Raw genomic sequence first — 26,449 nt, 5'->3', positions numbered from 1 at the left:
ACAAACCCAATTCTCTCAGCCGAGTTAAAAAGCTACAGCATAAATAGTGTTGTCAAAACAAATCCCGTGTGATTCATGAATACAACCTCTACCTGTTTGCTTAGCTCTACCATGCATTTATCCCATCACTTTGCTGGATTCAATCAGAAATTTAAAAAACAAACCAAAACAAACAGGAGGTGAGCCAAAAGACGCTAAACCTAGCAATAAAACATCCTTTCCTTGGGGGTAAAGTATTTTACCAGTAAATTAAACCATTCTCTGGAAAATAATCTGCCAAATTCAGCAAAGCACGTCTGCCCTCACACCTCACCTGTGGAGAACAGTGAGTGATGCTAATTAGGAGAAAGAGGGTTTGGTCAGATCTCTGTTGGCTTTGGTTGGTAATTGATTCCACGTGCAGGAGTGTGCAGCTGCCAGACTTCCTTAACAAGGACTCACTTGGTCATTTTTCCCCCAAGTCTCCAATCTGATTCTTCATCCTACTGTGTCTCCTTCTTCCTGCTCTTGTGCCCATGCAGCACTATTGGAGGGCTTGAGGAAAGGCTGAAATAGATTAAAAATTACAGAAAATATGGGACAGAGAGAACAGCGTGTGGGGAAGAAGAACTGACAATGCAACTCATTAATCACCTTGTTATTTCACAGAGAGACTGTAAATGCCCAGAGTAATCACTGCTGTGGGTCAATCTGGTTTTGATCCAGTTTATCTACATTTCCTTGATATTCAAACTGTGCAATTCTGAGAATGGGATTTAGGCCTCCAGAACACTTTCCTGCCCAGAGGTGAGGCATGGACTGGCACACGGACACCCCACACCTTATAGTCTGATAACACTCACAGAGGGATTGTTGGGGTGTCCTGTGCCAGGACTTGGACTCAATGATCCCTGTGGGTCCCTTCCAACTCAGGGTATTCCATGATTTTATGATCTCCACTGTCATCCCGAGAGAATCTGATTCCATGTCCTAGTGTCAGGCTTGCAGCACGTCATCTCTCAAAAACTACCAGCACTCATGGAAAAGGACAAGGGGGTTACACTGAAGCTTCACCCTCAACACCAATGGAATATATTGTCATACCCAGAGGTATCTGCACTAAACACTTTGCATGAAGATGGAAGTGAGATAAGGGCTAGCCAGTCCTTCTGCAGATAAACCAACACAATTTTAAGCGCATTTAAAGCAAGACTGCAGACACTGCTTTAAATAAATTCACAATGCTACTTTTAAAAATCAGTGTGAAGCCTTAAAATTTCAGTAAATAAAAAACTGGTGATAAAATTGCTGCCAAAGCATGGCTGATGCAATAAAACACACCCTGGGTCCTGAGGAGCCAGTGGGGCTGCAGTGGTCTGTAGAGTACATCTGGCTGTGTACCCACTCACCTCCTGCAATTTGCTCATCACGGCAATGAAATCCTGAAGACAGAATAAATCACCTCTGGCCAAGACAAACGGAGCTGGCCCTGTACAACCTGCCCAGCAGTTGTACCCAGCTGTCCTCAGCAGCTCAAACTGGGCTCTGATTCCACCCCAGCACTCACCAGGAATTACAATTCATTTCACACACGTTCAGCTTTAATGGGATTACTTGCAGTATAAGGTGCAATCAATTTTAGGGCAAAACCAGTGCACAGAGGCCAAAAACATCCTCTGTTTTAATTGCATCTGTAATTACTTTGTAAGACTGCAATCCAGCAGACTACCCTGGGGACTCCTATTAATCATTATTACATATCTCCCATGGCCAAGCAGGAATACTCACTCAGGAAAAGACTGTTCCCATCCTCAAAAAGGTATAATCTGAGTAGATTATAGATCATAAACTGAGGAAGCAAAACGCTGATTAGACCACGCCAGACTGCTCTTAATTGCTGTGTAGGGAAGGAAAGCTTGAAGCACCAAGTCCCTGTTCTCCCTCTTTTTTACTTTTGTTTTACTATATAATAAAACACAGACCAGAAAGGTCTGTTACAACTTGGCACAAAATATCAGAGCTCTTTATCCCTTAATCCCAGTTACAGGCTATTTTTTAAAATTTATCTGGGCAGTAATTGAATAAATTAAATGTTTTCATAGTATAAATCTAATCCAATTTCTTGCAGCACCAGGAGCCCACAAAACTGTTCTAATCCCTTTCTCCTGACACCAAACATCGCTCAGACTGTCCCACACCGACCCCCACCCGCACCGATCGATACTTTTGAATGATTATATTTATCCCTCTATTTATTCAGCGCGGTCTTCCCCTCCCAAAATCCCCGTTCCATTAGTTCTGCACTTTGAATTTGCTGCCAGAAAGTTTGATGGTTTTTTGCTTTTTCCGTCATGTAGAATCTGTTTTCAAACTTCAATCTTTCTGGTTTTCGGGAGGTCTCCAAGAACGGCTTCCACTGCACTGGATTTATACTGGATTTGTTAGTATTTTTGAGTTGTCACAGTCCCGAGGAGTTTCACCGGAGCGGCGCCCAGGCGGGATAACCTCGATTTTCTCCTCAACTTCTTGGGTCAAAATCGGGCAACCACCACCTCAGAAAGTGTAAATACTTCATGACCGTGCAAAGAACTTAAGCCCGCGTTCTACCGGCGCCCATGGGCGGGTTCGCGGTGGGTTTGCCCCTTTGGGGGTTTAAACGCACTTTCCGCCCCGCGGGGCCCCGGCAGCCCCGGCCCCGCGGCGCCATTTGCGCTCCGGGTCCCCCACCCCCCAAGATGGCGGCGCCCCCGCCCGGCCCCGACCCCCGCCCTCCCTCACTCACNCGCCGCCGCTCCGGGGCCTCGCGATGGAGCCCAGGCAGCGCTGCGAGCCCCGCGGGCCCCCGAGCGCATGCGCGGCCCCGGCCCGGGGGAGGCGGCGCTGGCTGGGGATGGGGACCGGGCGCGGGGCGGTACTGGATGTGGAGTACTGGGATATGGAAAACTGCGCGTGTGGTACTGGGACAGGGGGCTCTGGGTATGGGGTACTGGGTTTGGGGTACGGGGACGACCTGGGACAGAGCTGGCAGTGGCGTGGAGATGCACTGGAGTAGGGATGGCACTGGAATGGGGTGGTACCGGGACATGGAAGCGTGGGGTGGGAATGAACTGGGATAGGGCTGGCACTGGGACAGGACTGCCACTGGGATAGGCGTGAACTGGGGCAGAGCTGGCGCTGGGACGGGGCAGACGGGGGGCACTGGGAGGGGGCGCGTGGGTGTGAGGGGCACAGCCCCGCTCCCGGGCCGGCCGGGGAAAGCCTGGGCACGGCCCTGGGCCTTGGGGCACGGTCACGGCTGAGACGGGGTTTGGGAAGGGGAGGTTTGGGACGGGGGCTGTACATCGCCATTGCCGCCGGCATCCAGCAAATCGTGACCACGGCGTCCCGCTGGAGTAACAGAGGATATTGCCCCGTCTTCTCTGCATTTGTTAAACTTGTTTGTCTTCTCATCTGGGACTATTATTTTCCTTTGTATTTTGGAACAATAAAAGAGGTGGGGGTAGGATATTTTAATGATGCGTCGGGGGTTTCCACCAAGAGCACAAGCGGGCCCCAAGCTGTGACAGCTTAAATGGAATGGGATTTCGGGAAAATAATAGATGAGATTTGCAATGGCTCATTTGAAATACACATCACAATATTCTTCATCCCTCGAGTGAGGCACATAAAATACCCTTTAGAATCTTTAAATTTAGTCAGAAAACAAATACATTTCTTACCTCATCTGTGGCAGCAAGTTCCAGTTAAAACGCTTACAGCCAGTGTTGAAGCATTCAGTGGGTCCAGGTTTACAGGGCTGTTGGAGCTAAAAAATTTTACAAGTAGTTGAGCCATCCATATTTATTTAGACTCTTAATTTGATTTTAATTGTTGTAAGCTTTGTTGAGAGATCCCTGGTTTGGGGCTTCTTGCCCTTTTGTCTTGCTGCTCTACTGATTGTTTTGTCAGAGCCTGCCCGGTGCCACCACATGCATTCCTGCCTTCCCTCCTCAGAGCTCACCTCCAAGGTGCCCCATAAGACAATTACCTCAACCCTAAATCAGATTTGGGGCTGTTTTTCAGTGCGTGTAGGTACTTCCAGCCTAAAGCTGAGTTCTCACTTTGTATATATTATTCACACAGAAATGTTACTTGGGAATATTGTGGAATTATTGCAATAGACATTCCACTAATCTTCCTCTCTGGCTATGCAATATAATTATTATTGTTAATATTTTATATTACCATTGCCCTGGTTTCACACCTGCTGCCAGGCAGATCTCTGCAGTTTCAGGAGATCAAGACTGTAGCAAGTCCAGCCTGGGAAAGGCAAAGTGCCCACACCAGGGAGCCATATGAGCTGGAGGTTTTGATGCAAATCCCACACTTTAATGCAAAATTAATGGGTGAGACTCACTCAGTGAAGTTTGTGAGACAGAAGTGAACACTGAATGATGCAGCAGCGCTCAGCTGAGGCATGTGCCTGGCACTGCCCATGGAATCACTGTTCTGGGGACACTCCCAATGCTTCACACTAATTATCAGCAGTTAAGATGTCTCAAAATGTCCATTCCCTGGAAATTCCTGCTCCAATACTCCAACCCACACATGTGTGGCTGGGGAGGATGAGCCCATCCCAAGGTCTGTCCCTGCTCTGGGCAGTACAGCACAGGTGCTCCTGCAATGGGTGGTGTGTCCAAACCCTGCACTGCACACCCAGGAACCACCATCACTCCAGGCGCTCACACATGAAGGATTTTTGGCTTTCTGCACAACTTCCACCTCAGACAAGTTTCCCACATATCTCCCTTAGGTATGTGGGAGGTCTGTCCTCGGGTATTTAAGGAATAGATGCTTCTCCCAAAGGGCTCACTAAAATCTGGCTTGGTCATTTGGAACACAGTTGCCAGGCAGCAGAAACTGGAGTCACTTTTTAGTCTTTACCTAGACTATAATTTGCAGATTTTCTTATTTTTGTTAATTATCCCTTACTAGAAAACATCTTGCCTTGTCTGGTTTGCTTCTGTATTAAGCACCAAAAAGGATTTAAAAGGTAATTTTGAGAGTATAAGATGTTAAAGCACTAAATATCTATATAACTGGAAAAGGCTTTTCCTTCTGAAGGTATCTCTTCCACAGAGATGTCTCATGCTGCCATGGCAATATGACATTTGATAAAGTCTGAGCCACTTGCCAAGCCCTGACCCCTCTCAAAGTGTGGGGAGATATTTTGTGTTGCAAGCAACTCTGATGATCTATTACCTCTTAATCTTTTTAATATAGCAGGACAAGTTCCAAATGATCAAATTACATGCAATTACTGCACCTATGAAGTGACTCTCGCTGGAGAGCCGCTGCCATCAAGTTGTGAGCAGTTTGGAATTGGCTAAAGGACAATACTAGAGGAAGCTGTAACTAACCTTTTTATTGTAGACCAAGAACTCACAAAATACATTTTGTGTTCTATTTTTCAGAATGTTTCTTGCAGGCAGAACAGGTGCTGGGAATGCCACTTCTTCATTCAAAGCTGATTGTGCAGGAGAAGAGATTGTGGGAAGTTCAGTCTGAGAAATTTGCAAATGGCCCAAGTCTAAATTTGGGATATTATTCAGAAACACCTACACACCTACAAAACTCTTGCTAGAAGCTGCCCTCCCATCTCCCCAGGTCCCCGGGGATGCTGGGGCCATACCACAGAACAGCCCCACCACCCTCTGTGCTTCCAAGCCCAGAAGCACATCCTGAGCTTTTTCTTTTATGAAGGCTCTTCTCAAGCACAGGTGTTTTAGTAGGAGGAGAAACTCCTGAAAAATATGCTGGAGAAATAAGTTCTTTATCTGGACTGTACTCAAGTGTTGTGCCTACAGTGAATGTGAAGCGACTTTCTGAATTAGGAACCTTTTTTCTGTGACTCTCTACAAATTCAGGCTTACCTTGATCAATAGAAAATGCTGACAATCACAACACAGCACCACGTAACCAAATATCATCAAGCAAAAATAGTCTTTATTCAAATTTCATGGAAACGGGGATCACTGTACTTTGCAAGACAGGGAAAAATAAAATAAAAAAATTTAATATAAAACAAGGATATTGTCACAATACCAGAATATGGAACTATAGTTATTTTCCCTATAGATTACTGCAAGTACCTCTATTTTTTTTCCTTTTGACTGTGCTATTCACAACTTTGTAAGTCCAAAAAATATGGAACAAAAGTAGTATGAAACTTAAGACTTAGCACTTCCACTAAATGGCAGACATCAAAGGGCATCAATCGAGGGCAAAGTCTGTTGAATCCGTCATACCTACCTATCAGTCATCATTGTAATCCCATAAACCCACCAGGGCACAGTGCTCATTCCCTGGGCTCATTCCCTGCAAGGTTCTCCTTGGAAAACAGGGTAATCTGGGGGCTCGAGGAAGAGCTGCGTGTGAAGAGAACCTTTCTATTGGATAGAAAGTGAGTGGAGCAGCCTCACACCAGAGAGCGCTGCAGGGAGAGAGCGCTGCAGTTAATGACAGACAGACCATCAGCTTGTTAAAAATACACAGCATCGACAGGGTTTCTACTTCAATCACTTGTTACAGCTACTAAACATGTACAAAAGACTTCTCCAACCATTCCAAGTGGTGTGGAAGCAAGGTTAGGATCTGGAGCGGGACCTTGACCGCGACCGGGAGTGTGACCGAGAGGCAGACCTAGACCTGGACTTGGACCGGGATCTTGGCTTTGAATCAGATTTAGACCTGGAACGAGAATCTGATTTGATATTTGGTTTGAACTTGGAAATGGACCTAGACCTGGAGCGGGACACCGCATCCTCGCCCTCGCCTTTGGCCTCTTTCTTGTCCGACTCGGATTTGAGCTGCTCCTTTTCTTTGGAGCCTGACCTGGACCGCTCGTGGCTGTCCTTTCTTCTCTTCTTGCTGCTGCCTTTGCTGTCTCGCTTGCTGCGCCTCTTGCTCTTCTCACTCTTGCTGTGGCTCCGGCTTCTACTTCTGCTGTCATCCCTGCTCCTTTTCCTACTTTTCCTTTTATCCTTGCTGTGGCTCCTGCTCCTGCTCTCATCCCTGCTTTTGCTCCTGCTTCTACCCTTGCTAATGCTCTTCTCCCTGTCTTTGCTTCTACTCTTCTCCTTGCTTCTGCTCCTCACGCTCTCCTTCGCCTCTCTCCTCTCCTTACTCCCACTCCTGCTCCTGCTCTTTTCCTTGCTGTGGCTCCTGCTCTTGGCTTTCTCATCGCTGTTATGGAGAATGCCCTCAGATTTATCCTTGCTTTTGTTTCGTGATTTCTCTGCACTCCTGCTGCGGCTCCTACTTTTATCCTCTTTACTTGGAGTCCTGCTTTTATCTTTCTGGCCTCTGCTACGGCTCTTGCTTCGACTACGGCTCTTGCTTCTGGAACGGGACACAGACCTGAAAGTGCAAAAGCAACAGAAAGCTCTGCTTTAGAGCGGCAAGAGCTTGAGCAGAGCTTGCAGAGAATGGGAGGGAAAAGAAAAACAAAGTGTTCCTGCTGCAAATTTAACATGATGCTTCTCCCAAGACAAAGACATACCTGGATCTAGATCTGCTCTTGGAGCGGCTGCTACTCGCACTGCGGCTCCTGCTCTTATGGGAGTGTCTGCTTCGAGAGCGAGACCTGCAAGACAAGGAACCACCTTCACATTAGCACGTGTCCATGGGGAGCTTGTGACCCCCGTGGGGAGAACCCCATGGGGCTAAAGCACCTTTCAGCAGTCAAATGTTCAGGGTTACACAACACAGTACAAACTCAGAGCGCCCTCTCCCCACCTCTCATCCCTGCTGCCACGTCTGGCTGCAAGCAGGGTGCTAATCTGGGAGAAAAGATGCCAGTTTATTTAAGGGATAATCACTTTCCCAATCAAATCACGGTTTGAATATGGTGAGACACTGGCATTAAGCTTTGATTTCAGATTTTTGTTTCATAAGCAAGTTCTTCTAGGAACAGTAAAGATTTACCTGAGTTTTCTTGCAACAAGTTCTACCCCAGAATGGAAAGGGGAGAACACTTGGTGCTGCTGAAGCAGCTCTTGGTCAGTCAAGGAAAGCAAAAAATCTCTGAGAAACAGGGAACAGGTGGAGGTTTCCAAGCTGAGAAAGAACTGTTAGTCCTGGTGCTTGGAGCAGAACACAGTGTTCACAGCTGAAGTGTTAGAAGCACCTTCTGTTTCATTCCATGAGCATGGCTCCACCGGCCACACAGCTGCTCCCACAAAGAGCAAGGGCTGAGTTATCAGGGAAGAACAGTGACAAGTGTTCAGGGAGCAGGTCCACACATCCACCAAGGGAGACACCTCAGAACACAGCCCTCATTTGCTCTGGATATTAATACGTGCTCAAAAAACTAGACCTGTTGAGAACTCCAAACATTTTGAGTGTTTTGGAACCCAAAAGTCTCAATCCGCTCTATGTTCCTTAAGTGCAGCCTGAGATACGTTACAGACATACCTTGAATGGCTTCGGCTTCTGGAGTAAGAGCGGCGCCGTCGCGATCCAGGTCTGTCTTCCATTAATCTAATCTTTCTGCCATTTACTTCTGTCCCGTCCAGCTTTTCAAGGGCTCTTTTCATGTCAGAATAGGATTTGAACTCAATCACACCTTCATTTTTCCTTCCTTTGTGTGCATCTGCATATGTCACTTCCCCTGCCTGACGCATATAATCCTAGGGGAAGAGGACAGAATCACCATCGCCTTGAATCCAGAGCCAGGCTTCCAGCTGATCCTGCTCACTTCTGACACAATGCTCCCTGAGCATCTTTTATTCACAGGGATGTCAGCAAGCGTTTGACCTAAGCAGCATCTGTAGTGCCAAATAACACACTGTGACTTCACACAGTTGGTGTGATTAGAACCGGTTGATAGTTTTGAGCCAAATTATAACTTAAGGTCTCCCACTTCAAGTCTTAGATCAAATATGCTCTGGGCTCTTAAAAGTTTCAAATTACAGAAGTGAAAAGAAGTAAAATGCTTGCTCTCCAAATCATGTTTCCAAAAATAATTAGGAAAGGTGATAAAGATTGAATATGAAGAGGCGAGAAGCCCACAGAGAAGCAGACCTCCCTTCATCCTCCACCTTGTCAACATAGCTCGTTCTGCAGAAAAAACCCCACAGAACTCCAAGCTCAATTATTTTTCCCACTTCATGCTTCCTGGCTTCTCCATTTCAATTCCTAAACCCCTCTGTTTATCAGGGGTCTGTTCTGCCCTGCTTTGAGCAAGGCAGAACAGGGCCTTTGCCAGGCCAGGGCATCTTTCAGCCCCTGTGGAAATTGGCTGCAGCGGAAACAGGGCACAGAGCTCTGATTTGGTTTGTTTTCAACCCAGCTACTCCCACTTAAAGTACACTGAAATGAAAGGTATTCCCAAAAAAGCAGTAATGCATCCACTGGAGGATTAATCATGCCATGCTCTACTTAGGATTTTAATACCAGAAGCAAAGACAAGCTATTGATAGTGTGAAGCATTAACAACAAAGACACTAGAAGCATCTCTGTACGTACCTGAACTAGTGTAAAATTCACTTACAGACCAGTTTCTACTACGTCAAAGTTTGTCTAGAACAAATTTTACCCTTAAAAGAGAACCATAAGAGAAAGTGTTCCAGTAAGAACAAGTGGGTTTACCGTTGCTGCTCAGTTTGATAAGGAAGCACTAATCTTTTTGCATCCACTATTGAAATCCTGCCCCCTGAATCCATGATGTGGATAATCACGAGCCAACACGTCACCTCTAGAGTACTCAGAGGTACCGTGGGCTCCACAGTGTCACTCAACACCTCCACTACTGAGAATCACCTGCCACTCCTTTGGACTTCAAAAATAAGTTTTTGGCAGAGATTTTTCATGTTTATTCATTCTGGAAGCATCCTTTCCCTGAAATTCTCCTTAAACCAGCTTCAGATGATGTGGAAATTCCTAATAGAGACTTTGCAGGAACAATGCTTTGTTTCAAACAGCTGTAGCACCTTACAAGTTGATGGGTTAAATCCAAACTGACAAGGGCAAACTCCTTCATCTCTAGTGCATCCTACCCCTGGCATGATTTGAGTCTCTTTTGACAGGGTTTAAGAGAAGATAAAACACACCTGTACATGATGTTAGCTGGTGCTAAGGATAAAATTATTCTCCCACTGTCCAGTGCCACCAGTTCTGCAGGTGCAACTCCCAACCTCTCATAAATGATTTCATATATGCATGCTCCTGTATTAAGGTGTTTGTAACTTCCAAAAACTACTCCCCATGGAGTTGCTCAGTTGGAGCAAAGCAGAGCTGCTCATCACTTTGCCTTGCTGAAGATGTCTTTTACCCTTTGTGCTCTGTAACAGAGAGAGGGTAAGGAAAGGGGCCCCATACCTTCAGATCCTGCCAACTGCAGCGGCTTGACAAATTTTCCACAATCAATCTGTATTCTGTACGGGTTGGGGGACCGTACTTATCTCTTCCGCTTCTTCTATAACCATATCCACCTTTAGGAGGTGACAAGCAGACAGCAGAGCTTCAGCCAGGGAAATGGAGCCTCGCTCTCGGCCCCGATGGAACTGCTCTGCCCCGGGTGTTCCCAAAGACATCACAGAGCTCCCCTCAGGGCTAAATCCAACCCCCTTTATGTAACACCTTACAAAGACCCAAAGCATTAAAACAGTTTTACTACAAGCTCGTAATTAAACAAGGCACAGAACTATAATTATGCTAGAATTAACATGCAATTATATTTAATATTATTTTTTAAACAGTTTGAAAGAAGAAACTGAATAAAGCCAGTTGACTAATATTACTTACATTGCTCAAAAGCTTTCTGAATATCTGACATGAATACAGCTTTTCAGGCACCTATTTCAGATTAATCTCATCTGTCTCTAACCCTTGGGATCCTCACCACCCAGGTCTAATGGGAAAAGCTTGAGGTCGTCACATGGCTTCTTTTTTTTTTTGGACAGCCAAGGGCCACAAAGGTCAAAGAGCCACTCATGGAAAGGTACCCCAAGGTCAGCAAATGGAACAGGCAGTCATCTTAGCCTCAAAGGACGCTTTCAATTAAAACATTGAGGTCTTTGTTAAATCTATGTTAAACATCACATCATAAATAAACGATTCACATAGTTAAATGAAATGATAATAATAAAAATGGTACAAGAAACTGTGTTTATTAATGTATCAATTAAAAGAGTTTAATACAACAAACAAATTAATAAATATTCAGATTAACAATTACATTTACAGTTACAGAACACTAGTCACAACTTTGTATTGCTTTCCTTTTCTATTACTTTCATCAAAGAGTAAACCAATGTTTTATTTAAAGTAAGCCATGGATACAAATGCACAGGTGCTTACTGCGTCCAGAACCGTAACTGCTGTCCCGGCGTGGGCCCCGGGCGTGCTCCACGATCACTCTCTCCCCACACAGATCCTTCCCGTTCAGCTCATAAACAGCATCGTCAGCGTCTCGCAGGTCATCGAACTCCACAAAGCCGTACCTAGGGACAGGGAGGGAACAGGGATCACTGGGAAGGAACTGAACTGGAGAAATCTGTGTTCAAAAGCAACTCATGGGTTCCTGCAGAGGCTTGTGTGTGCTGTCCTGCAGATGAGCCTCCCGAGCATACTTGAGGGTTCAAGGTTTGGAGCCTTGAAAAAAACCTAAAAAAATGAAAACCCTTCCAAAAACAGGGACAGAAATAGGAAGGCACGAAAACACATTTGCTGATTCACTGAATTGAACCTAAAGTAATTCTTCATCAACAAAATGATAAATCATGTGAGTGTAATGGCTGAATTAATTTGTTAGCAAGAGATTACTATCATGGCATACCCTCTGATGAAACCAAGGGTGTTATCTGTCTTTTTAAAGGTAGAAGTTAACCCCCACCCACTAAAAGTAAGTACTATCCCACACACCAAATAAACATAGAATCACAGAACTGTTCAGATTGGAAAAGCCCTCCAAGATCAGGGAGTCTGACCATGACCTTAGAGATGGCCTTCACCATCCGTGGAAGTGCCCAAGGCCAGCCTGGATGGGGCTTGGAGCAACCTGGGACAGTGGAAGAGGTCCCTGCCCATGGCAGAGGGTGGAGTGGGATGGGCTTTAAGGTCCCCTCCCACCCAAACCACTTCTCTTTGGAAAGCAACACTGGTTTTGAATGGAGGTAGATGGAAGAATGGAAGTTTGAAGCTTTGACCTGTGTTCCTCAATCCACTGTAGAAGTTACATCCCTCTGTCCTGCAGGTGTTATATTAGGATGAAGCCTTGAATTCTTCAGAGCTGCCCAGAGTAATGCAGGCAGGTAAGCAGAGGAGTAGAACTAGTTTGGTTTTTTTCTTAGAGGCATCACAAGCAGATTTTAGTGTGTTCACAGAAAATAAAAAGCAGGCTGAAATGTTCCATTTTCTGGTCACTTCATACATTCACTACACACACAGAGCTGTGACTGTCAGTGCAGCTCTGAGCACAAAGGAATGTGAAAACTAAGATCACACAATTAAAAATTACAATTTGAAATGGAGAATCCTATATGACCCACATTTTCATTTCCCCGTCCTTCCCTCAGGTAATAATCGCTTTAAGCCATTGAATTTCAAGCTCAAAGTACAAGTAGTGAGCCCCAGCTAAGCTTTTAGAGCTCTGTGGTATCACTTTGCATTCCATTGCCTTGCAGTTTAGCTGCTGAAACACCCAATGGAGGATCCACCAAGGAGAACCCCCCCATTTCCAGAAACAACTCCAAGAATCTCTCCAGTCAAACACCATGCAGGAGGTTTGAATTGTTTCCTAAGCAATACCAGAAATAAGCCATGCAGGAAGGCTCAGGAGAGCACAGCTCAGCCCAGGGGCTTCCCAAGCACAGACACAAACCTGACTGGCTCAAGTTGCATTTTTGACAAAGAATTTAACTTCAAATCTGTCAAAAGACTTCAGAATACAAAACTTAAAAAACCAATTAAATTGACTTAAAAGCAGAAAGACAAGTCCCTTTACCACATCAGCCACATAACAGCAGTTCCACATCTGTAAAGAAAGTTTAGTTGGCTTCCCTTCCCCCTCACCTCCAACATGTGTGAAGCAGAAATACTGCATTTGGGTCTTACTCAGCAACAGGACTCCTTCCCATCCCCTTCCCTCACCCCCCCCCCCCCCCCCCCAACATTTCTAAGGATACACAGCGGGACTGGAAAACAGCAGCCTCAGGTATTTCAGCTAATCTTCAACAACACCTGAGGCTGTGTGGGTTAAGATACTGACACATGAACACTTGTTTCCTTTAATAATGGAATTTATTCATCTTATAAATCTGTTCAACGTCCACCTGCCAGCACAAGCAGCATTAAAACTTAATGAACCTCTTTCACTTTAATGCTCAAGGAGCAACTTGTACAAGAAATTCCTCTTCTCCACTATAATTAATACCTGCCTCTCCTGGCTATATAATGATAAATCCATATTCCATTCAGTCTTTCTAAGGAAGGCTTCAAGCTGAGTTTCTTGGAAACAGCAAAGGCACTCATAAGGCTTTGGGTGTTTGGAAATCCCCACCAAAAATGGCAATTGGCTTTTTCTTCAAAAATTCATACTTGAAGGTCTTGACCTGGTGGAGCAGGATCCAACCCCTGGAGCTGCAGTGAGGGCTCAGTTGCTGGAACAGCACAGGTAAGAACACAGAGGTATGGTGGGTTTGGGCGGGGCAGAACACACCCCCGGACAGCCTGCGGGCTCTGGGAGCAGCTCTGCCCCCATACCCAACACAATGGGGTTCCTTTTGGGGAGGTATTGTCCTGGGGTGCAGAGGGGCCTGGGGGGGCCCGCAGGGTGCCCTCCCTGCAGAAGGCAGGGCAGCACACAGATGAGCTGGCCCTAAGAACTGAAGTGGGACTGAGCTGTCCTACCCCCCAGTTGTCACAGCAACCCAGGTGTCCTGCCCTCCAAAAAGGAGAAGCCCACCCACCCGAGCCGTCCCCAGAAGGTGAACCCAGGTGTCCTGCATCCACTCGAAAAAAAGGGGAACCCAACCGTCCAGCCTCCCTCACCCCTGCCCAAAGGAGAGTCCAGGCATCTGCATCCCCCCCAAGAGAGCCGCAGCCATCCTGCGCCCCAAAAAAGGCCCAGACAGCATGGCCCCCCTTGGCAAGAAGGGGAACCCAGGCATCCTGCTCCCCACCCCAAAAGGGAACCCGAGCATCCTGCTTCCCCAAGGGGAGAGCCCAGGTGTGTTGCTACTCCCTCGCAAGGAGGTCCCAGGCAACCTGTCACCCTCCCCAGAATGGCAAACCCTGGCGCCCTGCCCCCCCCCAGAAAAGGGGGAACCAACGCATCCTGGCCCCCTCCAGTAGGGGCCCAGCCACCCTGGCCCCTCCCCCACAAAAAAAAGGAGAAACCCAAACGTTCCGTCCCCCCCAAAAAAGGAACCAAGCAGACTGCCCTCCCACAAAACCAGCCCGGCCATCCTCTCCCCCGCAGAAAGGGCGGACCCAGCCGCCCTGTCCCTCCGCCACTGGAAGTTCAAGCATTCTGCCCACCCCCTAAAACAGAGAACCCAACACGCCGCCCCAGTAAAGAGCCAGGCTTCGCGTCCCCCACCAAGGGGGAGCCCAAGCTTCCTGCTCGTCACCGCACCCAAAGGAGGCGACCCAGCCGCCTTGCCCCCACTATTGCCCAGAGCGCCCCGGCGGCCTCTTCCCCCGCGGCCCCTCCAACAGCCTCAGGCGCCCGGGCCCTCCCCTCGCGGCAGCCGGGCCGAGCCCGCGCTCACCCGTTCTTGAGATCCACCTCGAGGATCTTGCCGTAGCCCTTGAAGAAGCGCTCCACGTCGCGCTCCCGGGCCTGGTAGCTGAGGCGGCCGATGTAGACCCGCGGCATCGCGGGGCCGGGGCTGGGCCCGCGGGGCGTGAGGGGCCCGGGGGCCGCGCGGCCGCCTGACGTCACGGCGGCGCGCGGGCAGCGACGCGGGGCAACGTCACGGCGGGCCACGCCCCTCGCGCGGGTTGGCTCTTAAAGCGGCCATGCCTCCGTGTGGGCCCCACGGCACCGAGATGGGGGTCCCGTTTCCCATGGGAGAGCATGGCTCGACCCCCCCTTTCCTGCGCGCGGGCCCCAGATGGGCGTTCCACGTGTCTGATGTGCAGGGCAAGGTGGGGCCACCCTTCCCATGGGTCACGGGGCTTGTGGGGTCCCCTCTCCCCATACACCGCGTGTGTCGGGGTCTGCCTTCCCATGGGAGTCCCGTTCCCCATGGAGGGGATGGATCGCTCCCCCCTTCCCACGTGCAGGGCGCTAATGAGGGTGCCGAGGTGCTTATGGGGTCCTCTCCTTGCCCCATTCCCCAAATGCTGGATCCTGATGGGACCCCAAAGGCAGGCAGGGATGGGGGTCCCCCATCCCCACACTCGGGCTGCCCAGGCATCCTCCCATGGCATTCCCCACCCGTGACCAGACTTGGCTTTTCCTCATTCTCTCTAGTGAGCAACAACATCCCGCTTGCTGAACTCTAAATATCAGACTTGGGGAATTATTTTTATCCTTTCAATTGAGACGTCAGATGCCTAAATCACACCAAATCGTAGCAGAGGCTCTTGGAACATTCCAACATTAGCAGCCACCCCCCTAAAAAACCCCACAATCACCTCCAAAATGATTAATATTGTGTAGGTGCAACACCAGCAGCTGGATTTCCAGCCATGATATTTCTCATTTGACAAGGAGAATTAAATTTATTTATTTCTTCCTTTGTGCCCTGGTGCAGGAGTGAGAGGTCAGAACATTTTGTGAAAGAGTTCTCTAAAGCATGTTGGGTTTTATCACTGAGCCCAATAAACAATGAGGGATAAAAGCTATGCATTAATTTTTTTGGTTTATGCCATGCTTAATAGTGCTCGTAACGATCTCTTGGTTCTTTTTTTGCCTTTTTTTTTCCCAATTTATCCATCGATGAGGAAGCACTGAGGCACAGGATGGGGCTCTGCCTCCAGTGCTGGCAGGGGGAAGGAAAATGCAAAATATTGGGGGATTTATTAGGCATGGAGGAGCAGAAGGAAGACGCTGGTGCAGAGTCTATCCTGGGGCACATCTGCTCTCTGCTTAGAGAGGTCTCAGTGTGAGGGGTTTTAGGGGGTGAAATGGCTTTGACACATCCATTTAGTTGCCAGCATGACAGTGGGGTTTAATTTCAGAGAGTTCTGCTCTTCCAAGCACACATGCAGTTGTCCAGTGCTCCCTCCAGTCCTGAGCAACATTCCTGCCCTGCTCTTCTCCTCACCCCACGGGACCCAGAAAATCCCCCAAATGAAGGTACACCTTCCTGGGCTGTCCCCCACACCCTCTCTGTGCATGGGAATGACACTGCCAGCTCCCAGTGAGGAGCCACCTCCCTGGGCCCCCCAGGCCTTTGGTAGATCCAGAGAGGCCCTGCCATAACCCCACCAACTCATCCAGGACTCCAGGATGAATCCTGGAAGAGCCTTCAGTTGACACAACCAGTCCCTCACAATTCCTCTGTCCATGCACAATTCCACACAATTCCGCAGTCCTCCCACTCGGAGCATGTTGGGAACTGGGCACAAGGTGGGAGAATGCCAGTGAGGTCCCTGGGCTGGGTTCTGAAGGTTCTGAGACAAAGAAAGTTCGAGGAACCCAACCCAAGGGTGGTTATTTCCATTGCAAGATGTGTTTGAGGAACATTTCCTCTATAGTTCATCCTATGGAGCAGCATGGAGAGCCTGCTGGGATCCAAGAACATCACCCAGGAACAGGGACAGTCAGAGCAGAAGCAGCCCTGTGGACACCACACACCTGGGTCATTCCAGAGCAATTCCATAGAGGCATTTCTGCATGGGGCAGAAGGTGCCAAGTGAAAAATCTGAGGTCTGGGGCATTTGGATGCCCAATGCTGTCCCCTTCCCCATCCCTCCCTGGGCACTGCTCCCAGGAGCACTGGGACACAGCACTGCCCTGGCAGGACATTCCACATGGAAATACAGCTGGAATCAGCTCTGGGCTCAAACAGATCTCTGGAAAATCAGAGTTTTGAGGTTATTTCTGTATCTCCCACCTCCTGCTGCGACAGGTGTCGCGTTGTGATGTCGCTGGGATGGAACACAGGCTGGAAAACTTCCCAGGCAGCTGGAGCCATAGGATTCCATACTGCTGACTATCAGGACCAAGAAGCTTGTTGGAGGCAGCCAAGCTGTGGAAAAATAAGTCTAAATGGAGCTGTCGTCACAGGAGACATCCTGTGCTTCTGTCCTAGAGGATCCTGCTTGGTGTGTGGCTTCAGCAGCTCCTGACCATCCTAGAGATGATATAGGACCATATTGAGATGCTGCTGTGGGACCCCCTGCAGACAAAAATGCCCTTGAAGGTTGCCCTGATGAATCCTGGGACCACAACATGAAATTTTTCTCCTTAGAGAGCTCTGCTAGCACCAAATCTTTGGCTGACTCTTTCCTCAGGAAGCTATGGGAGATCCTGAGCAGCCAGAGTTTTGAGTCAGTCTGGTGGGGCAACAATGGGAACTGCCTTGTGATTGGAGAAAAGCTCTTCAGGAAGGAAGTGCTGGGCAGGAGAGGGCCCCAGAAGATCTTTGAAACTGAGTCCATGAGAAGCTTCCTTCTCCAGCTAATGTTCCATGGATTCCGCAGAATGGAAGGGGATTCTCCCCTGCTGACCTCCATGGAGGAGCTCAGAGCAGTAGCAGCAGCTGGGTCTGCACTGGGAAAAGTACATCAGCTCCTCCCAACAGAGGTTCCTTGGGACACTCACAGGGAGGTTCAAGTTCAGCTAAAATAAGCCTTGACAAGGCTGGAGACTGGATGGGAACAAACACAGCTTTATTTTGTCCTGGAGTGAGTTACTCTGGACATGCTGAGGGGCCTGGAAACTAGCGGGCTTTGGTTTTCCTCAGCAGTTTTCTGGCTTTTGAAAACCCTACACTTCTCTGCTCCCAAATGCTCAAAACATGAGGGTGGATGTGACTTTACAAAGCTCTGTCCTAACTTTAGTCAACCAAAGCCTTAGGTGTGAAATGCCAGAGTCCTTTAACACCCTTTTGTCCTTGCTTGTGCCAACTCCCGGCTCTCCCTTGATTTTCTCCCTCCTCCTTGCATCAAACAACTCCTTCCCTTTGCCTTTTGCAGCTGCTGTTCTGCTCCAACCCCTTTCTCACCAGGGATGACCTGCCCTGTGTCCGGAGGGGTCTGCAGGTGCTGGGGAAAGCACAAACCCCCTGGCTGTGCCCCCCACCGGGCACTGAGATCCTGGCAAAGCACCCAAGGAAAAGGTGGGATGCTCAGCCGGCGGCAGGAGGAGGAGCAGGAGCAGGAGGAGGATGAGGACGCGCAGACACCTACGAGCAGCAGCTGCACGGTGCCCGAGGCACGGGCAGACACAACGGCCCGGGCGGGCAGCGCCGGGCCCGCCTCACGCAAACGGCCCCGCAGACACGGCCCCGCAGGCCGCGCCCCGCAGGCCGCTCCTGCCCCAGCCGCGGCCGCTCGGCCCCACGCCGCCCCTCCTACCCCACACGGGCCCCGCACACTCGCACTGCCCACACTCTGCTCCCCTCCGTGGTTCGGGATGGCCACGCTGGGGCCAGGGCCAGCGCCGGCCACACTGCGGCCCGCGGCCACTGCCCCCCCTGCAGCTGCACAGCCAACGCGGCCGGACCTCGGCAGAGCTGGACTGGCAAGAGCAGGGGCCATAGGGAGCTTTGGGGTCATAGAGTAGAAGAGCAGCACAGGAGGAAGCAAGAACACATTGTTGGTTGTTGTCAATAATAAATCTTTTCACATTGCTCTGCAGTGTCACAGGCACTGTTCCACACCCGGCCAGGAGGGCCTTCAGGGACACTGAGGGTCTGGCCCCAGCCCTTGCAGTGCCCTTGGCCAAACCCAGCCAGGGGTGACCCAGGGCTCCTCCAGGAGCGGCAGCAGCACCTAGGGCCACTGCAACCACAGCATCCCTCATCCTTTGGGGCAGTCCATGTCCCTTCCTCCTCCTACTTGGAGGCAGCAGGGCTGCAGGGAGATGACTTGGGCTTCCCTGCCCATCCCACATTCCAGATGGGATAACTACAGCCCTGCCAGACCCAAAAAGCACATCTGAGGGGGAACTGCTGCTCTTTTCACACTCTGAGCTGAGCGAGCCATCATTTGGGATCCCAAACTCACCCCAGCCACAGTGAGGTGCAGCCTCCCTCCCGCGGCACTTCCACACAAAGCTGCGGAGGCTTTTAAAGCTTTCAGTGGGCACCCACAATGTGATAAACAAAGGAAAAAAAGAAATTCAATGGATGTGGAGGGTCTTTTCACCACTCAAGTCTGTAGACAAGCATGTGGAACAGGACAGGGCTCCAGGAGCTGCAGGTCAGAGGAGGAGGATCTGCTTGGAGGACACAAAGGGCTTCATGGAGGCCTCCAGCGCTGCCCTGTAGTCCTGAAGCGGGACCTCGGTGCAGGCTGGTGCTGTGAGCTGGCCCCTGCGGATGAGCTGGCACAGGGCATCCATCATCGCAGCCACGCTCTCCTGGTCTGCACAGGAAGGAGGGAGTTCTCACTGTGCCATCCACCACCCCTGGGAACACCCGCCCGCGGCCATACGGGGTCCCTGGGTGTGACATCCCTCAGCTCAGGCATGTGGGATGAGCAAAGAGCTCATGGTCCCTGCCTGAGGCCAGCACCACTCTCTCAGCACCCTGGTGACGCCTTAAGTTTTAGCTTTCATATTTTCCAGATTCTGTCCTGCATTAGTGTGTAATTCTGAACTTCATATGAAGTGTCAGCAAGTTCTCCTCACAGTTCAGTCAGACAGAACAATCCTTTTCCAGCCCCAGAACCAAGGACACCGCTGCAGCTTCAGGCCCAAAAAGTGCAAACAACAGTGAACTGAGGAGAGCAAACTGGGAGGATGGGACTGTAACTGGACAATTAACCCCAATATGGAAATGGACCAAAACTTACAGAAGTGTGAAAACTCGACCCACTGTCCATCTTGGGTGTACCCTCGGCTGGGCTTTGTACTGCCCAAGGTGTGTTAAGTTTTAGCTTTCATATTTTCCAGATTCTGTCCTGCATTAGTGTGTAATTCTGAACTTCATATGAAGTGTCAGCAAGTTCTCCTCACAGTTCAGTCAGACAGAACAATCCTTTTCCCGCCCCAGAACCAAGGACACCGCTGCAGCTTCAGGCCCAAAAAGTGCAAACAACAGTGAACTGAGGAGAGCAAACTGGGAGGGTGGGACTGTAACTGGACAATTAACCCCAATATGGAAATGGACCAAAACTTATAGAAGTGTGAAAACTCGACCCACTGTCCATCTTGGGTGTACCCTCGGCTGGGCTTTGTACTGCCCAAGGTGTGTCCTTTGAAAGAAGCCTTTTAATAAATCCCTACTTTATTCCTTTAACACTGTCCAGCCTCTGTTCTAGGCAGCTTCTCAAGGCATCACTGGGACAAGAGAGATGGCTCCATGAGTGGGAGTGAGGGTGTGCTGGGTGGGGTTTGTCCCCGCTCCCATGCCCAGCAGGGGAACAGACCCTCAGCTCCCCCAGCTCAGGTCCCTCACCCCCCCAGCTCAGGGCCCTCACCCCCCCAGCTCAGGTCCCTCAGCCCTCCTGGCTCACCCTGTGCGTGGTCCTTCCGCCACTGCGTCATCCAGAACCCACGGAACCGCATGTCACGGAAGATGAAGGCGCTCTGTGGAATGTATGACACCTATGTGTCCTCCTGGTACCCAGCAACACTCCTATGTCCCCTTGTGCAAATGACACTGGCATCCCCTTGTGCATCCAGTGACTCCCATGTCCCCTCACACAGGCAGTGACACGTGTGTGTCCCCTCTCAGCGTGACAGTGGTGGAAAGTAGCAGTAAGGCCCCTTGTTAGAGCTCCCATTTGTGAGCCAGGGATGTGGAGAGGTGACTCCAGGGATGTGGAGAGGTGTGGAGTCAGGGCAGGTGTGATGCTCAGCACCTGCGGGATCATTTACCCCCTGGAATTTTTCGGCAGCCCAAATTCTCCATATAAAAGCCAAGAGCCCAGCAGTGGATGCAGCTTGTCCTGTGACAGACCCCATCAGGCAAAAAAAAGGCTGGAGGGTCTCAATCTGCACCTGGGGAGAGCCAGGGGCTCACAGTACTGAGGGGATGGGGACATGCAGTGGAGCACAGGAGACTAAGGAGGGACATCCCCAGTACTCACCACAGGCACCATCACAGGCTGCTTTGCCATCCCCCCGTAGGTGACCATGGTCCCCTTGGGCCTGGAGTAGGAAAGGGGTATTGGGTTAGGTGGTCCCAAAAGTGCAACTCTGAGTTGCCACCTCCTCCTCTGCTGTCCCCAACCCCACTGGGGCTGTCCTTGCACCCAGGGCTCCCCAGTTACCCCTCAGATCCCACTTTCCAGGCTCTCTTCTTGCTGAATTTGCAGCTCAGCACCCCAGTTACACTTGGCCAGGACTTGGGGGACCTTCACAACTGGACCCCAACTACCCCCAGCAGCATGAGACTTCAAATCACTGTTGTTACCCAAAACCACTTTTCCATTCATCTTTCCTCTCCAAAAAGTTCAACAGACTCCAGAGCAGGTCCCTCTATTGCCAGTTTCTGTCCCCAGGCTTGTGCCCAAGCCACCACCCAGCCAAACTTACTGCAGGTGCCGCAGCATCTCTGTGGTACTTTTGCCTCCAACGCAGTTCAGGGCGAGCCGGGGCCTCGGGATGCTCTGCAAGGGTTTATGACAAAGGTTCCCAAACGTTATTGTTGTGATAAGGCACGAAATGATGACACACACACTGCTGCTCTCGAGGGGAACAAAAAAGAAGAAGAAGCTTTATTTTCTGACTCCAACATTTATAGTTTTCCAAAGGTGACAGTGGATTGGAGGGTGACAGTGCCACCTCTCCAATGCCACTGGACAGACCAAGGGTCTATCAATTCTCTCCACCTCCATGAAAAAATGCGAAACATAGGTTATTTACAGAACTGTGTGTGAGAAAGTTTGTTGAAAGAATGTAAACATCAGAAGGCTTAACAAAGTCTTACAAAATCAGGGCGACACGTTATGGCTTCTTTAGGGGATGGGACCATGGTTCTTGATAAACCAAGCATTAACCTCAACATTTACCTGAGGGCTGCTGAGAGTAAGAGCTAAAATCTGTCAGAATCAAGGAACAGCTGGGGTTGGAAGGGACTCATTCCAATCCCCTGCCATGTGCAGAAGACACCTTCAGCTAGACCAGGCTGCTTCAAGCCCAGTCTGATTGGAACCAAAATCTGCGATCCTTCCCTTGTGGCAGCAGCAAAATCCCTCCACTACCAGGGCTAAATCCTGGTCTAGAAAGAAATTTGTCCTTCCCACCATCCCTGCCCTTCTCCCCAGTGCTGAACAGCAGCGACAGCCCTGGACCATCTCTCAGTGGGATAAGCATTGAGATACCTTAAATATATCTTTCATCTCTGGCTTTCTCAGCATCTCCTCTGTGACGACATGGTCAGCACCCAGGGCCATCAGCCTCTCCACCAGTTTTGGGAGATCAGGTCTGGGGAGGGAAAAAGGAGATAAAAAAAGAGGACTAAATGAGCCAGGAAGCAGAGTACCCCCTTCTCCTTCCTTCTGCTCCGACGTTGCATGGGGACAACAGGGAAGAGGCTGGAGAACAACTTAGAGGAAGAAACGGGAGAAAATCCTGGGTTTGATGGGCAGGATAAGCAAATCCAGCTCCCAAACTTGCTCCTCCCCAGAGGACCCACCTGTCCCTCACCACATTGATGGTCTTGACACCGGAGGCCCTGGCGATCTGGATGACGGCCTGGCCCACACCACTGTTGGCGGCGTTCTGGATGACAGAGTCACCTGGATGTGAATAAACCCAGATTCCCACTGCAGAGGCAGCCAGGAAATCCGTGTGGAATTGCTCCCTCATGGCAGGGCCATACCGGGGGCCAGGCTTTCGAAGTCAGCCAGCAGACGGAACGCCGTGCAGGGGTTGACGCTCAGAGTGGCAGCACAGAGCACAGGGATGTCACTGGGCACCTTCAGCAGCATCTCCTCAGGGAACACTCCCCGCGTCCGCCACGTCCCTGGGAACAGCAGCACCATGGGCACAGCCACAGCAGGGGGGAAAGCAAAGGAAAACCATCAGCTCACACTGTAGCCTTGGCTCCAGCAGCATTGCATGCTGGGAACCAGCCACCCTGGAGAGAGAATTATAGAATGGGTTCCCATATGGGTAGAGTCAAAATGCTCCAAGAGGCAAGGAATGGATTCCTCACTGCCTGCCAAGATTTATCACCCAGCAAAGCCTAATCATTTCCTAGAGGGATAATGGGACTAGGATTCCCCGGGTATGTGTGCAGAGATAATGGAAATACTCTCCATCCTATGGATGAGCCCATATATTCCAAGCCAATTTAGCGAGCTTTACTCCCTCTATGCTTATATCCAATTTAACCCTCTATCATCTATTTACAGCATTTTTATGCTTAAAAATACACCATTTGGCTCTTAACTCTATAGTTTTCCTTCTCTCATTTAGCAAAAAGTCTTTTAAGAGGAAACAGGCAAAGAAAAAGTTGTGACACTAAACCACAACCAGCAAATATCAGGCCATTGGCATTTTGGAGGAGCATAGGAGACATTTGTTGGGAAATAAATTACCACACTTTCCCAGCAGAGCATTATTAAAGAGAAAACTGCAGTGAGAGGCCACCGTGACCTTGCCCGTGTGAAATGTTTCATCCCAGGTCTTTAGGGAAGCTCTAAGCTGATGGGACAAAACTTGGTTGTTTCCAGAGAAACACAGATTGCTGCAATGCTTTATAATGGCACAGACATCCCATAAAGGGTCTATGCTACAGAAAAGAAGATTATTGCTAAAATTAAGTTTGACATAAGGAATGGCCTTGCCACTACTCCTATTCCAGGTGTTCTAGGGTGCATGGTAAGTCCTGTGCACAGAAGCCCCTTCCCTGGGGACCCCCATCCTTCTTGAGAACCTTCCTGTGTTTGTGGAGGATGAGCAGCATCACTTGCTGGGGCTGGGCAGCTGAGTTTGCTTTAAAAAAATACACTAAAAGTAAAATAAAAATAAATTAATTAATTTAAAAGAAAAACAGGTGGTAAAAATAAACCAAGACATAAACAGGTAAGAAATAACCTCATTCAATTATCTCAACTGTCTCATTATGATTCGTCTCACATGGCACTAAACGGGCTCCAACTCCTGCTTCCCTCGCCCAGCATTCCCTAATGGAGTTTTGTTCCCCGTTTTGAGTCCCATCCCATCAGGTGTAATTGCTGTAAGTGCAGGGGCTCATGGCTCTACCCACACCCTGCAAAGACGGTGCTTTGGAGTGCTGTGCTTTTGCTTTGGAACCCCCAAAATCCTCACAGCAGTTCACACAGGAGCTGACCATGGGTTTGCTCTCTGGGCAAGCCTGGGCACCCCCCATGGGCTCCAGCACCCCAAAAATCCCCTGGGAAGATGCTTTGCTGGAGGGGTGAGCAAGGACCCAGCAGTGCCGAGGCTGAACTCACCGAGCCCGGCGTTCGCGGGGATGACCCAGTCCCCAGGTTTCAGAGCCGTCACACGGCGCCCAACCTCCAGCACCTCCCCGACACCTTCGTTCCCCCCCACGGCTGGCAGCGGCGACAGGAGGGCGTAGGTCCCTGCAGGGAAGCTGGAGGTGAGCTGGTGACCCCCTCAGACCCCAAAATCCCCGCGTCAGGAGCCATCTCTGAACCCTCCGAGACAGGAGTTGGGTTTGAAGATCCTCGTGGGTCCCTTCCAACTCGGAGCATCCTGCAAGAACCAATGTGCAAAGTATTAATCCAACACACTACCTTGGATCATGTTGATGTCGGCAGGATTGATGGGGGCTGCCAACATCTTGACGTGGACATCGCAGTCCCCCAGCTTAGGCACTTCCAGATCCTTCAGTCTAAACAGGGAGACACAAAAGAAAAGGGCATTAATACCAGTTTGTTGATGTCTTCTGTGCTGTGACTGAAGTTGGAGGGTGCCTGTATCACCTACACACCCTACTTAAATTAACAGCACCGTATGCCCCATCCCATCAAAAAAATCAGATTTCTGTTGGACAAAAGGACAGATTTTTGGAGGAGGCTGCCAAAAGCCAACCACCCGAAACAATCCCGTGTCACTAAGCCCAGTGATGCTCACTAATCTTAAGAAACTCAGCAGGTTGTGTAAAAGAGCTGCGGTTTTGGCTGGTGATTTTACGGCTCATCCCGCCCCACTCGAGCTTTATGGGAAGCTGGGGTATTTCTGGAAATCTGTGAAAAAGGAGAAGTCGCAAAGCAAGACCAGTCTTGCACAAGCAATGGGGTGATAACAGCAAATCTCAAGAAGTAGCAGTGGTGACAAGCAGCACTGCACAACTAAATGATCATTTGGAAAAGCAACACTCCTTCTCCAAAAAAACAGGGGATTGATGTCTGGATGCACCTGGATAATGTATCAGCATGAACTGAGCTGGTTCAAGAGGGGCAGCAAGAGCTCAAAGTCTCCTCCCTTGAAAAAAAAGGCCTAAACTCCACTAAACTACAACTTTCTCCTTTCCAGGATTTTTGTTGCTAAGCATCAGCAGTTGTCCCAAAAAATGCTTGTGATGCTGCTTTGGTTCCTAAATTGGGACCTCAAAGGGAAGACCCATCAATGGGATGCAACCCAGGGTGAAGCTGATGCACAGTGATGCTGAGGCTCGGACCTCCCTCCCTCCAAATTAAGCAAGAATGGGCTTTTTGAGAAAAACACGAGGTTTAAGGCCAATTGACAGAGCAGCAGCAGCTGGGTGGGGGGATATGGAGGCATCACCCCCAGCGTCCACCTGTGAGACCATGGCACCAGGAAAACACTGGGGCATCCCAGGGTCCTCCTGCGTGTTCAGGGGTCCCTCAGGGAGCTGCAACCCATCCCCACCCTCTACGCCTGGGGTGCGCAAGTCCTGACCCCCCAAAGCAGCCCTGCAGCACCCCAAAACCTCACCTGCACCCCCACTCCTCTCTGCACCCCCGCAGCCCCGCTCCAGATCTCTGTCCCACTGTGCCCCCCCAGCCCTGGCCCTACACCCGCACCCCCTCCCTGCAATGCCCCCCACATCCACACCCACCCCATTCCTGCACCCCGCTGCAATGCATCCCCGCGTCCCGCCCTTACTGCACGACGGCTGCGGGCTCCCCGTGCCGCTCATAGAGCAGCCCGAGCGGAGGCGTCCCCGCCGTGGCCGATCGCGCCCGCACCGGGGGGGTCCGAACCAGGGGGGTCAGCACTTGGGGGGTCCGAACCAGGGGGGTCAGCATTTGCGGGGTCCGCGCCCCGCGCAGCACCCACGCTGCCGCTCGCTGCATTCGCCGCCGCTCGGCTGAACTCGGCTCCGCTCGGCTGAACTCGACACTTCTCGGCGCTGCCCGGCTGAGCCCGGCGCTGCCGCCGCTGACGCTCGGGTTGGCCCCGCCC

At 50.2% G+C, this 26,449-nt stretch overlaps 3 protein-coding genes across 8 annotated transcripts in view; all 3 read right to left on the bottom strand.

The window, feature by feature from the left end:
• LOC121333593 (lethal(3)malignant brain tumor-like protein 1) overlaps positions 1-1,786 on the bottom strand; it is a 41,377-nt gene extending 39,591 nt beyond the window's left edge. For 3 of the 4 annotated variants that reach the window (XM_041400102.1, XM_041400103.1, XM_041400104.1), the window contains exons 1-2: positions 1,768-1,786; positions 442-546 (exon numbers count right to left, since the gene is read on the bottom strand). In XM_041400102.1, the coding sequence (XP_041256036.1) occupies position 442 (1 nt within the window). In that variant the 5' untranslated portion in view covers positions 443-546; positions 1,768-1,786. Of the gene's footprint in view, positions 1-313; positions 547-1,767 lie in introns of all 4 variants that reach the window. The other variant, XM_041400101.1, reaches the window with a different exon arrangement.
• A 4,158-nt stretch (positions 1,787-5,944) lies between these two features.
• On the bottom strand, positions 5,945-14,914 carry SRSF4 (serine and arginine rich splicing factor 4). Of its 2 annotated transcripts, XM_041400106.1 has the most exons (7): positions 14,733-14,871; positions 13,394-13,619; positions 11,320-11,462; positions 10,339-10,451; positions 8,434-8,648; positions 7,520-7,603; positions 5,945-7,377 (listed from the first exon to the last, which is right to left on the bottom strand). In XM_041400106.1, the coding sequence occupies exons 2-7, from the start codon at positions 13,489-13,491 to the stop codon at positions 6,606-6,608; spliced, it is 1,425 nt and encodes a 474-aa protein (XP_041256040.1). In that variant the 5' UTR covers positions 13,492-13,619; positions 14,733-14,871; the 3' UTR covers positions 5,945-6,605. The 2 variants fall into 2 exon arrangements, with proteins under 2 accessions (XP_041256040.1, XP_041256039.1); XM_041400105.1 differs by lacking the exon at positions 13,394-13,619 and having other exon boundaries at positions 14,733-14,914.
• A 2,874-nt stretch (positions 14,915-17,788) lies between these two features.
• On the bottom strand, positions 17,789-26,449 carry MECR (mitochondrial trans-2-enoyl-CoA reductase). 2 transcript variants are annotated; one of them, XM_041400113.1, is made up of 10 exons: positions 26,150-26,449; positions 24,814-24,911; positions 24,508-24,639; positions 22,908-23,051; positions 22,722-22,824; positions 22,408-22,510; positions 21,620-21,693; positions 21,172-21,232; positions 20,596-20,668; positions 17,789-19,503 (listed from the first exon to the last, which is right to left on the bottom strand). In XM_041400113.1, the coding sequence occupies exons 1-10, from the start codon at positions 26,338-26,340 to the stop codon at positions 19,340-19,342; spliced, it is 1,143 nt and encodes a 380-aa protein (XP_041256047.1). In that variant the 5' UTR covers positions 26,341-26,449; the 3' UTR covers positions 17,789-19,339. The 2 variants fall into 2 exon arrangements, with proteins under 2 accessions (XP_041256047.1, XP_041256048.1); XM_041400114.1 differs by lacking the exon at positions 24,508-24,639.

Source organism: Onychostruthus taczanowskii, unplaced genomic scaffold (genome assembly GCF_017590055.1).
Source record: "Onychostruthus taczanowskii isolate IOZ18803 unplaced genomic scaffold, ASM1759005v1 scaffold171, whole genome shotgun sequence".
In the NCBI taxonomy this organism is placed as follows: domain Eukaryota; kingdom Metazoa; phylum Chordata; class Aves; order Passeriformes; family Passeridae; genus Onychostruthus; species Onychostruthus taczanowskii.
Note: the sequence above shows the minus strand (reverse complement) of the source record. Positions and strands in the feature narration are given on the sequence as shown.